At 35.2% G+C, this 15,524-nt stretch overlaps 1 protein-coding gene across 1 annotated transcript in view; it reads left to right on the forward strand.

The window, feature by feature from the left end:
* Positions 1-15,524, forward strand: part of SKAP2 (src kinase associated phosphoprotein 2) — a 151,979-nt gene that overhangs the window by 34,023 nt on the left and 102,432 nt on the right. The window contains exon 4 of the mRNA XM_048838440.2: positions 487-594. Coding sequence (XP_048694397.2) covers positions 487-594 — 108 coding nt within the window. The remainder of the gene's footprint in view (positions 1-486; positions 595-15,524) is intronic.

The raw sequence follows: 15,524 nt of genomic DNA on the forward strand, positions 1-15,524 counted from the left end.
TTGCTGAAAATGCAGTTTGGCACTTTTTGCGAAGGAGACAGTCAAAGAATTTCCCTTTCTTCCCCAAATATGTTCTCTTTTCCCTTTCTCCTCAGGCTGTCTGTCTTTCGTTTCTTGTTAGTTTCTCCCCTCACCCACACTTTTGGTGTGTGGCATGGTTTTATTTATTTATTTATTAACTGATGAGGTTCCAGCTGTGCACCGTTGGGAGGGGGTTCATTAATATGACATTAAAAAGACCCACTTGGCCAATTAGAATGTAGCTTTGGAGCACCGGTGTGCACAGCCATACTCTAGTATTCGGAAGTACATGAAGTGAAATTAAGAGAACAATAGGACACTGAATTTGTTCAGTTTAAATTAAAATATGACGACATCATTCTTTCCTATTAACAAAGAATTGCTACATCTCTGCTTTCAAAATGCATTCTGTTTATGTCAGAAGGAGACAGTTATTAACAAATGGTATCTGTTTGACTCTTGCAGGAGAATTGGAAGATGAGGAAGAGTCTGAGGGCTCTTTCCCTTCACCTCCTGATAATCTCTCATTAGCATCTGACCGATATGATAAAGAGGATGAAGCTCCCTCTGATGGTATGTGACTCTGTTTATCTTAAAATGCACTAGATTTGCCAGTTTGCTACAAACCCATGCAGTCTGATTCCTTTTGATTAGGGTGATGTTATGGTTGGAAAGCAGATAAACAGGCATCAGCAGACAGCTGGACAGTTCTCTTACCTTTACAAGAACCTTTAAGGAACTGAAGAGCTCTCTCTAGTGGTGCTAAAAGCACAGTGAACCTGTCATAAGTGCACACTGTTTTTACTCACATATTTTTTCATAATGAAAACTCTTTTGTAGAATTTTTTTTAAAGATAGATCAGTGGGTAAAGCAGTATGTGAATATTCGTAGTAACAAATTGTTAATTCAACATTATCAGATTCTTGCTTAATTTTATTGTGCTACTTAATGGCTTGCTGTATTATTTATCTTATAAATAATGAAACAGTTTAATTGATTGATATTTTTCTTTAAACTTAATGCAGAACGAGTTCATAAAATATTAAATTAATTATTCCTACAATGCTTCCTCACATTAAGACTGTCTTATGTAGATTGTTTTCTTTATATAAATGTTTAGTTTGACTTCCCATTTTAAAAAAAAACCCTTGGTTCCATAGTTGTTTTCATATTGTTTTATCCTGTGTTCAAAAGTATATAAACAACCAAATTTGGCATTACATTTAATGAAGATATGAACAACTGAATATTGCAAGAGTTAAGCTTGCTTTACCATAGCTTCCATTTTTTGAGGTCCATTTATTTTTATACACAATATAAAAAATCTTGTATGGGTAATATATGGTTATAAATTAAATACATATAGAAATGAATTAACTATGTATATTAATTTGTGGCACTGAAAGTTAGAAGTGAATGATGTTTTCTGCCATGATATGATGATCAAACTGTGCAGCTCCATCTCAGAATACCATTGCTGAATGAAAATATGCTTCCCGCAACATAGCACTTCACATTTTATGTTACCCAGATTATTCCCTTTGGAAACATAAATTGCTTTTATGAGGTATAAAATTATGTCTATTGCAGAACAGGGATAAGTCAAGTACATGCATAAGTGATAAACCTTCTAACCACTGATTCTGAATAACAACATTTTCTTTATACACACAACTTTGTTAAAATGTACAACAATAATCACATACTTTTTAAGTTGATCTTGTTCTTCATTTTAGCAAATGTAGAAATTTTATTAAAAAAGAAAAAATAAATTTTGTTTTCAGTTCATATTATAATTATTAGCCAAACAAGGCATGGCTTATATAAAATCTAAATTAGTTTTCCAAAGTACGAACAAAGTTTCCATTTTTTGTACTTACAGATTTTATTAAAATACCTTTTTGTGGTTATAGCTTATGATATGTTGAGCTTAAAGCTACTACAAAGGATATATGTCAAAATTATCTGAATATTTGATAGAGAAAATGAAGCTATATATTTTTTTCTGAAGTTGTGCATTATTAAGAAAAAGATAGCAGTTTTGTTGACAAAACTGAATAATTAATTACTGAACAATGCTGATGCCTAAATATATTAAGTATCATATTTATTTGGACATACAGATAATTAATTTAGCCTCTTTTGGATGTTGTAATTACTAGATTAAGCGCATAGATACCACTATAATAGCCAATTTACAAAATCCTTAGATAATTAGATATAAAGTAGGATAAAAATACAACTAGTACAAGATAATATAATCTAAAATGATGAAACTTTGTACTGTTGTCCTTTTTGGCCAAATCCTATGGGAGATCCTGAGTCAGAAGTGAGTAAAGATGGTGGAATTGGTCCATAAATATTGATGATTTTCTTGAGTCATTTTTGTTTAGTTTGTGTGCAGTAGGTCATTTTAAAGACATTTGAATTTCAAAATGTAGACCAATATTTTCAAATCTAGTTGCCTAGACTTAGGCTCCCAAATTGTGTTTAGGTACTTAAATAGGTGGCCTGATTTTGAAAGGTGCTGAGTGCCTTCAGGTCTCATTGACACAAATAGATTTGTGGGTGCTCAGTACTTTCAGAAACCAGCCTACTTATACTTATATTTAGTATAAGTATACTAAATATAAGCTGCAATCCTGTAACTTAATCGCATGATCCTGTGCTGATCCCAGTTTACTTAAACTGAGGTCCATGCAGGTGTAAGAATCTCATTGTACTCATCCAGTTGCAGGATCATGGCTTATTAAGTATGGAATTAGGAGCCTAACTGAAATTCAGAAATATTCTCCATTTAACTTCAAGGGTCATTCTTCTTCTACTGTACTTAAATGATTATGTAATGCAAAATTATTAGGTTTATATGGTTAAACCTTACAATAAAGAATTTAAGACTTGTATGTTTTCTATAAATACTAAGGTCAGATTTCTCAGTATTCCTCTAAAATATAATTGCGAAGTTATATTAATAATTGTCTGTAACTGTCTAGAGGGCTATCATATGTACTCTGCAATCATTCTAAACTCCTGTTTTTTGTGTGAGAGACCTTTATCTAATGTTATATTAATTACAGGAGAGATAATCCATTTAACAATAAGTACGGTATAACTAAATTAGTCCAGGTCACCAAAAGGCCTTTTGTCAAATCTGATTGTTTCTTTGTCCTTTTGACTTTTACCTTATGGTAGGCACTAACAAAGTATCTAAACTTTGATGGATTATAAACTCTAAACATGATATGTATTTTTCATAATGCTAATGTAATTTTCTAGGTACTGAAAAGGTCAAATCCCCACATCTCTGTGTGCATTCTAAGTCTGTCTTTCCTTTTAATATTTCTTTTTCTCTGTTCCTCTGGTTCAAAAGTTCACTCAGTTCCCAAATGGCCACCTAATTTTCCAGTTATTCCCTCAAGCCATATGTGTTTTGGTTTCTTTATGGTTTATTAGGTACTGTAGGAAAGTAGCATAAGTTATATCTTCTAATGAAATTCAAGCACACTTCAGTGATGCTTTGACTTGATTGCTGGCAGCAATTAAATCACAACGAAGGAGAATAATGCATAGGCTTACACGGTTCAGACACCCTACAGAAACTGAAAAAGGATTAAAAAAATAAAATAACAAAAAAAAAAAGCACCCCCAAAACCAAACCAAAACAAAAATCCCTGCCAGGCACTGTGTTCCTAACCTGATTTTTTTTTTTTATTGGCTCACAGGCTGACTGATAACAAAATCATAACTTGCTGTGTGCTAACAGGCAGAGTTCACTTGTAGGTTATTGTGAGCTGATAATGGGTTAGATGGAGTTTTGATTTTCGCATCGGACCCTGGTGCACCAGATTAATGGAATTTCAATGAGAGACTGGAGTAGTCACAGCTTTGTCAGAAAAACAGATGGAGATTCTATAGTCATGTCTTCTCATTAATACCAGTTGCCTGAAAGGTGTACTACTACTCTATACAAAGGACTCGAAATAATTGATTTTTGAGTAGGATTTTTTTTTTTCATTTATTGATGACTAGGTTTCTTGTAACTTAAATGACCTGTTTTTCTATAGTATGTTGTATGACAATATTGCTTGTAATTTCTTACTCTCCTTACGTCTGTTTTGGAATTTGGTTGTGTTAGGAAATAAACCTCGAGCTGAGTTACAAAAGGGGAAACCAAGACATGTTAAAATACTTACCAATCAAAATAGTAAGTCTGTGATTTATGGTTATGGTTAAAAAAAATTATCACCAACTTTAGATGATAGTGCCTTAAAAAATAAAAAAGGAAACCATTTCATTGACAGGAAATGGTTTGTTCCTTGTACTGGGTCACCAAAGGGGGAAAAGTCAATATCAAAGGTGGTGTGTGGTTTGTTTTTTTTTTAATTAATTTAAAAAAAAAATTAGTTCAGCGCCATTTGAAAACTACTAAAGTACCTCAGGCTGTTTAAAATTTTAATCTTTTATATTTTTGGTAAGGGAATCTATAGATAAACTGTTCAATTTTTTTAAAACAAAACCCTGATTTCACTTTTTTCTATTGCATGATGACTTGCTTGTTCAGTTCAGATGAAGTGAATGTTCTTCTGGGACACTTCCTTCCTTTGTTTGTCCCTGGTGGAGGTGGTAATGCTTCAAACTACCTGAAATTACATTAGGGGGTGCGCAAAGGTGTGAAAATGCACTTTCAAGCCTGGAAGCAGATCTATCTACATTTAGCTTCACATCTTCAGGGGGCATGAACCTGATCTCTCAATCAATGTTAGGTTTAAAAAGATCTCAATGGATTTTGGTAACATTTGAAGCAATTTAGACCATAGTCATTTCTGTGGATGACAATCTAGAAATGTTGCCTTGAAGTGCAGTAGGCTGAAAGAAATATTGAAAATGTGTCTAATCTAAGTACTCTACGTGGTCCTCATAATTGTAGTATTTGGATATAATCATGAATAAAATATGCCATTTTAATTGAAGAACCTTAAATAGTGCAATAGTCCTGTCCTAGAAAAATCAATTTGAGCTGGAAAACAAGAACAGAGTAGGAAATGTGTGGCTGGTGATGAATAAACTGAATGGGTGTGTTGTGGGTTTTTTTGTTTTGTTTTTGTTTTTTGTCAGAATAGATTCTGACAGTGTTGGAGACAGGGTAAGGTAGTGGAGAGTAACCAATGTGCTTTACTGAATATTTTTGCTGAAAAAAGCCAACAAGTTTCTCCCCTACTAGAATATAAAACTCTTGGTGCTAAGTGTAAAAATTCTAAAATCCACACTTGAGTCAGTCTAATTTTCTGGATTTGGGATGACTATTTTACTTGTGGTATAATGCTTCTCTATTTCGATATTATATGGCATTTTAGAGTGTGAAAGTGAGAATGAAAAATGATACCCTTTAATGTTTTTATATTTTATTTTGAATGGTAGGGTCTGATTTACAGGTCACAGTTGCTTAATTTCCCCCCCATAACATAGTTATGGGAGCATTTTTAGATAAAGAGACTTATAATACCTTCACAATGGAAGATAAATGTAGAGAACTCAAATGTACGATGTACATTAATGTATTTTCCTTTTTTCTTTTAACTCTGTTCCCACTGAGTTTGTTTTCTGGGAACTCTATTTAGCAGAAAACTGTGTTCCATAATAGGGCTGCTTTAAATAATACAATATTAGTAACTGGTTTAACAAGGGTTGGAGAATAGAAAATACAGTTAAGATTTTTCTATCCTCTTTTCCCTTAGAAGATCTTTATTGGCACTATTTTAGTACCTTCATCAGACTGGTGTTCAGATGATGATTGGTCCTCCTGGGGAAGGAAAGCAGTGGGAGTTTACCAGCTGTTGTTCTGATGGATTCGTTATCAGGTTTACAATTGTGGAGACAGAATGATTGTTATGCTCTTAGCTTGGAGCATTCCTTCTTAACTTGTTATTCCACCTACCCAGAGTAGTCCTCCTACAAAGAAAAAAAAATGTATATTCTTGTTCTTCTTCCCATTTGATTATTTCAGGTTGATTGGCACAATTTGAAAGATCACAGTTCAGAAAAGCAAAGGGAAATGAGCGGGGCCTGATAGGCCTTCTTTTCTCAAGTGAGCAGAGGGTGTGTGGGTGTGTGCGTGTGTCTGCCCCTGACTCTGTACTCCAATTGGGGGAAAATTTTGCTTTGAACAACCCCTTAATTAGGGTATGTCTACACTAGAGAGTTTACAGTGGTGCACCTCTCCCATCTGCTTAATTACGCCAGCCCCTGCAAGCGGTGGTAGCTTTGTTGGCCGGAGAAGCTCTCCCGCCAACAGCACTGTCCACACTGGTGCTTATGTCGGGGAATTTATGTCGCTCAGGTGCTGATTTATTCACCTCACTGAGTGACATAAGTTATGCCAACATAAGCTGTGGTGTAGACATAGCCTTGTTTTCTTCAGGAGGGGTTTTCTCGGAGAGGCTACTCCCTTCTTTTGGTGTGTATGTGAGTTCGGAGAAGTTGCTCTCTGTTGCTTTGTATGACAAGTAAGAGGGGATGATCCCCTCCACCCATACCATTACTCTTGTCCGTTGAAAGGAGGGAATAAATTGGGAAGATCATCTTTCTCTTCACTGTGGGAGATGAAAAAATAGGGTAGGAGAGGGTGTTCCCCCTCCAGCTTCTTCAGAAATGGCGAATGATGGTACCACTTAAGTTTGATCCAATAATTTTGTTTTCTGAGAGAGCTGTTGTCTGAATTGTGACTAAAATATAAATCTTTAGCTTATTATCCATGATACGTGTAGGTATTAAATAGTAGCATTTATATGCTTGTGTTGAAGAGGATATTAGACCGTTTTGCAATGTCTGCCACAGACGCTGTGTTCTGGAGAAATGATTATGTATTGCTAGGTATAATGCTATGCGATTCTGTATTTCTGAGGACTTCCGGGCAAAAAAGTTAATAGGACTATCAAATGTATTACTTGCAATGCCCTGTGAGTCTAAGAAGTTTTGAGATAAATATACTAATTAAACAGGAGAATATCAATCTCAGACTCTCATTGACTTCAGTGGGAGTTGAATCAGGCCCATGCTGCCTGCACTATGCTAAGGGCTTCAGAGCTGTGCCAGAAAGGAATTAGTTAAGCTATGGCATTTGTGAACAGATTGTGGACCTAAGGCCCTCTGTGTTTTCCTTAGAAAGGAATATTTGAGACGGTGTCTATCCAACTTAAAAATCTTTGACAAGTGGGTGGATGAAACAGACTGGAAAGTACAAAATGCTGAAGAGGAGGTTAACATACTAAAAGAAAACACTTCATAAACTGAAATCCCTAACTAAAGGACATCCTGTTGGAGGGAGATGTTAGAAAAATAAATCTGGTCATGGAATAAGTGCTGGTGGGGTCATATGAGCATAATCCTGGCCCCATTGAAGTCAGTGGCAAAACTTCCAGTGAAGCTAAGATTTTACCCCGGATGTTGAAGAAGTAGAAGTGGCATTGGGTCTTTTGCCCCTCACCAAACTTACATATATGAAAAAGATGATTATTTCAATGTTAAATCACCCACCTGTTGGATTAAAAAAGACTTAAAGGAGGGAGATTCTAGTATAAGTAAAGGGTCCAATGTAGCCTTGCAAAGCTAAATTATATACATTATTTTAAACTGTCATGCTACCTCATCCTAGGGCTATATTGACTTTATTGGGATGACCAATAAAGAAGTCCTCACATACATTACTTTGAATTTTCTGTAATAATTTCTTATTTATTTTGTGGTAGTGCTCAAAGGCCCCAGTCATGATTAGGGCCCTATTGTTCTACGTGTTCGACAAATAGCTGGGCAGACATGGTCCATGTCATAAGGAGATTACAATATAGTTAAAGGCAAACTGCAAAAAGTGAATGTAACAGTCTTTTCCTTTCTACTGTTTAGTGGTGATACCATATGGTTACTACCAATGTGCATAGTTTGATGGTTCTAAATCATTTGCATTTTTATGTATCCTTTTTAAAATGCTTTATCAAATATAACCCCCTGTCCCTTAACATTTACCCTCCTTTTGTGGAAAAAGTGACACTGGGCTTGCTGCTTATGGTTATTTGATATTTGCCACATTGTTTGAGGTATTCAGCACAAGTAAGACAGTCAGCCAGATTCCACCAATGTCCAAATATAATATTCAAATTTTAAATAACTGCATACCCCATTTTAGTTGTAGTAGCACTTCTTATGTCCTTTTTTTAATCCTAGGATATTTTTTTTCTGAAATATAGAACAATGTCATTGAAGAATAAAATGCAGCAATGTGTATGTTTTTGATTTAGTCTTTGTGGAAATTAATCACATTGTATTACTGCTTACCATTCTGTCTTCATGTTTTCCTAGATCAGTTTTTTTTTATAGTAATTGAAGTAAAATAAACCAGAGAAGTTTTTTCCTCTAAATTAGTGGTGGCCTTTTTATTGGGTCATGGAAGCTTGTTCATTATAGATTCTGTGCTTAAGTGGTGCATAGGAGCTGAAGGCCCTCTGCAGTGGAATGAATGTCCATCCTCTTGCTCCCTCTTCTCTCCACCAAGCGGTAATTGAAGGTCAATTCCCATGCTGCTCCTGACCTCTCTCCCTTCTGGAATTGAGCAGAGATGGTGTTGGGGTAGTTGATGATAAAGCACTGCCACTCCCCACAGTGGCATTCTGGTGTGGGGAATTGTTTAGTACTTTTCCAGTTGGTGAGCTGGTCCAATAGCTTACTGCTCCCCTAGCATTCTGGGATACTGGAGGAGTGGAGTCTGCCGCTCCTTACTATCATCTGGCGGTGTAGGGAAGCAGGTCTGTCTTCTGCTGCTTTGATTGGAGTGATTATATAGTCACTTCTTAAGCCTTCTAATGTTGCCTGGGGAAGAAGGGAAGTAGCAATACCTGGGCCTCTCCAGGTTCACACCCATCAAAGAGGAAACAAGATAGTCGGAGATTGACATCTCCTTACCAGACATTGGGGAAGGAGTCACATCAGTCATCTGCTTGGAGGGCAATTAAAGCTGGAATCAATTGATTGTGGAAAGCCCATAATTTTTGTTTAGGTAATGTGGCAGACCTTCTGAGCGCTCCTGCATGTGAGTTAGACTTGAGGACATACTGTGCATTTCACTTCTTCCCTTAACATACCTTACTTCATAACAGCGCACTTACATGTGTATTATATAGTGATCAAGAAGATTTGAGTTAGAGTTTTGGTTTGGATTGAATAACCACACAAAAGTGTAGATGTGTATATCCAAAACTTATCTGAATCTTGGGTTTATAAAGTTGGCCTAATAACTTGTGAAAACAAGGTTTTCATGATTATTTCAGTGCTTCTTGCGTCTGATTAGGTCAGAAATACATAAAATAACTTTCCATATGGTATTTTGTTGCTTCATGCCCTGTCTGAAGTCTAGAAGTACCTGGGCACATGCAACTAAAAAAACCTGGTATAAACCCCTTGTATTTCAGAACCTATAGAAAGGTTTGGATGGGTGCTTATCTGAGTTGGTTACCAAGTATGTATGATTATGTGTATATTTGGAGGTTAACACCTTGGTATATATTGTGATGTCAGCATTAATTAACAGAATGTTCCCACATTCCTATTTTTGTATCTAATTTTGTTATTGCTTATTGTATAAGTGCACACAATATTTGATGTTGTATAAGTAAAAGATCAAGGACCACCTGGAGCAGCATGCAATGCAGACAGACAAAGACTGGACCCAAACACATAGCAACCTTTATGGATGGTGTTAACTTAGTGATTTGATCTTTTTGAATTAAATAATAAGTTGGCAGCATTTGACTGACAATAGGTTAACATTTGAGTGTTGAGAAGGAATTTGAATGGAAGAGCAGGGGAGCCCTGACACAGAATGGTTTATTAAAGGGGAGTGAGGTCAAACCTTATTCTTCCACCACACTGATTACCCATCCAAGAGGTGGAGTTGGATGCACCATTTACCATTTATGAAATTATACCAGGAAGCCAACTTTCCCTGGGGATTTCACTGTGCATTCTCCCTTACTGACTTCCTCTTTAGTGGGATTCTTCGTTGGTACCAATCAGATAATTTACAGATAGGAGAGGGAGTCCAAGTGGAACTTAATGGCTTCTGAGACCACTTTTTTTTCCCTTCAGGGTTTTAAAATTAGTTTACTTAATTTACTATAGTATTTTTGGTTAAAAAGTCATTTTGGTTAAGGCCTGTTGTCCATTGTTAAGAGAACACATTGTAATACCATTTGAGGATTTTAGCTTAGCCTTCTGAGCTGGCAGTATCTGGAAACTCCCGTTATTTTGACCCTGGTAAAAAAGGAGTTCCTCTTGTACCTCCTTTAATCCTCCCTTCCACCAGTCCAGTCTAGCCTTTCCTGTCCTCCTGGCTGAGGTAGTCAATATACAGCCTTTTTTTCCAGTGAGGAATTAGAGAAGAAATGTGGAAGTGAAGAAGATTCTCCTGCTGTTCACTCCCTGATGCTCCCCGGTCCATCTAAGCTTAAAGCCATATTTCATGGTAAGGGCATCATAGCCTGGGAACATAACTCTCAGGAGATGTCCTAGTTAGGATAAGAAATGACTTTTTGTTTGATACCTGGCGCAGTATAGTTCTGAATTTCTGTGTATGTGTTAACACATGTATGAACACACACCAGATTTCTAGAATATAACCAATATTGTGTTGTTATAGCAATGTGATTAATTCTGGAGCCATGTGATAAATTGTATTTATGTACCTTTGACTGCCACCTGTGCTCTACCCACTAATCCATCCAAGAAGCAAGGGATGAGGGTAGGGGGTGTTGAAGGAGTTTGGTGGAGGGGGCTGAGATAAGGGCAGAGGAATGAGTGAACCAGGTATACAATAATGTGGAAAAAGAGAAAAAACCTGATAGGAAGAGACTAACAGGAAGAAGGGACCAAGAATAGGAATAGAGTCTGATGGAGAAAGTAGGTGAAATGGGATGGTCCATTATCTTGTTGATCACAGATAAGTCACTCTGCTTCTTAAGCATGGGCACAGGAAATTAATGTCACTATTACAATTACATAGGAAAGAGAAAAGGAGTACTTGTGGCACCTTAGAGACTAACCAATTCCTTTATTTAGGAAAGAGAGTGTTGCCATTGACTTCAGCAAGGCAAAATTTCACCCTTATTGCTTTTCAAGAGGGGAAAAAAACAAGCAAAAATTCTTACATTCTGACCAGTGGTTTAGGATTTCTTTTGCCATATGCTTATTCAAGGTTAAAAAAAAAAGGCAAAATTATTTTATCTTAAGTTTTAAGTGGCATGTTTTTTTATAGTAGGTCAGAAATGGAATGACCTTTTTCCTTGCCTGTTAATTCTAATACTGGGATTTGGAGGAGGAGTTTACTTTTTTCAATCATAGTCTTGAAAAAATCAGTTTATTATTGCAAAGATTATAAATGTATGTCTTAGCTCAAAATGTTTTTGCGATATTTTGGCAATATGGTAATTACTGTTTAGTCATGGTTTATTTAAAATAATCAGTTTATTATTTTGTATATTTCCAGTTCTTAAGATAGTACCAAATAACTTTATGGAGGGGCCATCAGATGATTGTCTTTAGGATATTTATGGATTTTCAAGGCAATAAATAATTTGGAAAATTAATTTTCTGTAGTTACATGTTAACTACCACATAATTACAAAGTCTCATATGGAGATGGTATCTGCCGTGTCCTGCAGCATAGGAGTAGGATTTTTTTTTTTTTTTTTTTTTACAAAAAACAAAATATTTATTTCATTCAATATTCTTTTCCCCAAAAATATTTGGAATCTTCCAAATTTCCCACATTCACCTGAATTATATTTAGAACACATTATTAAAATAATGTGAAAATCCTGTTGAGAGCTGGTAATAATTGATTTACTCCATCACACTGAACAACTCCTTGTTTTCCTCTTTCTCCTCCCTTGGGCAGTAATCACGGGATCAAGCTGTCAGTCTGTAGATATAATTTTTTCAGCAGTGCCATCTGGCTCCTTGGCACTAGAAGTTGTATGCTGGCTTCTTTGCTGCTGTTACTGATTTTTGTCAAATGATGGACAGTTGATGAGATGTTTTCTACTACCGGATGTTAATTTTCTTTTAACTGTTTGTTTTTCATTGTAATTTTATGTACCTTTACCTTATTCCTGACGTGGTTAGGATTTAACATGGGTCTTATTTGAGAAAAACAGTGTTTGGTTACGGATTTCCTTTTTTGCATGTTAAAAAATAGTCTGTCGAAGTATCTTTATGCAGTCTGCACAGTAGTAACTTGTTCTCTCCAATTTTTTTTTAAATCTTCAATTAAATATGCAGTCTGCCCATTTAAATGTTGGTGGAAATATTTGTAGTTAAGAAATTCTTGGCTAGACTGCAAGAATTCTAAATTTCTGTGATACAGCTGTGACAGGTTTCCTACTTTAGGATAAACCAGGCAACAGAGATACCTTTTTCATCACAGAGCAGCAGTTACTTGCTTTTTCCTATTAAAAAGAAATTTCTGTAAACTGGTGGCTCATTTGAACATAACGTCTGAGTTACTTACATGACTTGGTACTGGATATGTTTCATTGTCATACAAAACCTATATACAATGTTAATAAACAGAGAGGATAGGTTTAGTGGAGTGTATTTTAATGAGGGGTAAAAATACTAAGCACAAACGTACTAATGTAGCCTCTCATTTTCATTCTTTAATTTTTTTTCCTTTATTACCTGTTTCAGAAATTTTCATGAAATCTGCTTTTATGACGACAAGGGTTCCAGACACATAATAAAGAATAAAACTTTTAATCACAATTTTTAGTAGAATAAAAATTAATCTTAGTTTTATTCTTATTAAATATTTGTGTTTAAAATTTTTCCTAGTTATGTTTGTTTCTGATTTGATGAACAAGCTCTTTTTAAACGGGAAAAATTAACTTAATTTTGAGTCCCGCATACACTTGTTTTTTAATCAGCATTTATTGAAGTGCTTTGTGTTTCACATGAATAACTTATTCTCCTCTCTGGGCGTAAGTCTAAATTATTCCTTTTAGTGGGCTATGTTGTATGCATTTTCTTAAAATCATCCAGGTGGCAATGGTAACTTTCAAAAATTATCTTTAATATGCTGTCTTGATATGTCTGTTACTTTGAAATTGTCTGGACTAGTGGAAAGTAGTTATTAACATTGCTGAAGACATTGCCCTGTACTGAAGGTGATCGGAGCAGAGATCTTAAACTGGGCAAAAGGAAGGAAATATGTCATAATTCTGTTCCAGTTTGCAAAGGTCAAACCCGAAGACTTTTTTTGAAGTCCTTGAAGAATAAATGCCCAGATATTTGTGAATCTAAATTACATCAGTGAAATTATTCAGATGCAAACTATAATAATTAACTTTCATTTTCTCTCTATCTAGTTGGAGGAAGAATCTACAGAAACATTTAATTTTCTATTTTTTATTTTAATTTTAAGCTCTAAGTAATTTACAATAGTATCAAATTTTAATACCTATAAGTACAAAGGCATATGTTATGAGTTATAAAATAATCCCATAGATTAATTATATTATTACATGCAAATGTTCTCCCATGAAGAGTTTTAGAAATTGCATCATATCCGCTTTTCATCCGTAACTAAAAGTGTAGATAAAAAGTGGCCACTAATCAGTTGTCTGGGATGCCAGCTCCTTAAGATTTACGCTATCATCAGAAATGCCCAGAATTGTTTGTTGGCTGTGTACTAACTCAAATATGTAAAGGGGATACTATAGCATTTTTGTTTAGAATCACAGGGAGTTCTGTGACCCTTTGTGGCAAATTATATAGAAAGAAAATATTTATATTCATTTAAAATAACCTCCATGAAGAAATAGTCTCATTACCCTGTTTGATCAATTTCTTGTAGCTTGTGCTGTAGCATGCTGCTATTGCTATTGGTTGATGAAATACACAGAGAAGTGGCTAATGGTGATGGTGCTCATCAGGACAGGGTTCAGCCAGCGGTCAGCAACAAATAATTCAAGACTGTTTCTAAGTTTGTGGCTGGTGGAATTTACTTCTTGCCCCAAGCCAGCAGCATTGCTGAGCTGGGCTATTTGATTAGAAGAGAGGCATATTTGCTTCTTAGCAACTGCACATTTGCACAACACATAGAACTCTACTGCCTCCAAAGGTTTTCCTTTTGTGATGGTAGAATAATACTTTATTGTTGATTGACTTACAAAAGAGATCTTAGCTATGCAGAAGAGTCTACCACCAATTTATGTTTGTCTTTTGTAAACTTGTAGTAGGTGCATTATTGCATGAAAAAGTTTGATGTAGTTTGTGTACACAAGTGAGAGTTTAAATCATGGATAATCTTGCTAACATGTTGTCAATACACATACTTAAATGACAAAAACACTACTACTGCCTAGCCAATAGTATGCGCTGGGTTTTTTTTTACACTCAGGTCTACTGAAGAGAATTTGTTTTACTGTATTTTGAAATAGACATTCTGATATGTATATGCCCTCTTCCAGTCAAGAGTGATAGTCTCGTGGTTCATTTTATCTAACTAAAATGATGATGATAAAGTGAAAGCTGTTCTATTTGTCATGAGATTTTTTTAAAATTAACAGAAGTGTATTAGTAGTTGGGATGCTGATAAAATGGATGTGCGCATGTAAAAATTGCAATACAGCACTTCACAGGAAGTGAGTTTACAGAAGAAAATGTGTCTACTCAGAAGAAGACAAAGGTATTTATAACCCCAGTAGTAAAGAAACAAGTGAAAAAAGACTATTTGTGAAGGAGATTATCGAGTTTTATGGTCTTAGGAGGCCAGGACAGGAAAAAACAAACTTTTTTTTATGGCTTAATGGCTTTTCTCATTCCTGGCCTGTGTTTCTCTGGTAGAAGTTTCCAGAATGACACAGTGGAGTCATAAATACATTGCTGATTTGGTTACTGCAGTGTTGCATAACAATAAATACAGTAGTTTAAATTATTGTACAGGAACGTATGAACAGCTGATAGAAATACTACTTTGATTTATGGACATTCGATAAAGATTATTTTAAAAAACAGTTTATCCAAAGTATATTTGAATTATTCAAAATTGAAATCTAAGAGTATTAGCATAATTATCTAAATTTGTGATTACAATGGAATTAGCGTTAAACTCCAAAATAATTATGTACTAGCACAGTTTTCTAATTGAAAAAGGCTTTTTAACTAAAGAAAATAGTGGCTACAGTGACATAAATTTTACATATGCAACCTAAAGAAGAGCTCTTTGTAAGCTCAAAAGTTTGTCTCTCTCACCAACAGAAGTTGGTCCAGTAAAAGATATTGCCTCACCCACCTTGTCTCTCTAATAGATTTTACAGATTTCTAAAATTGCACATTTTGGGATTTAGGGAGTATTAAAACATGTGTGCACATTAACACAGACCTAGAATGTGCATGGTCAGATCTTCATTTCACAATAAAGGGACCAGGGGGTATATTAGCATGGGTAATATAAGCA

This window comes from Caretta caretta, chromosome 2 (assembly GCF_965140235.1).
Source record: "Caretta caretta isolate rCarCar2 chromosome 2, rCarCar1.hap1, whole genome shotgun sequence".
Taxonomy (NCBI): Eukaryota; Metazoa; Chordata; order Testudines; family Cheloniidae; genus Caretta; species Caretta caretta.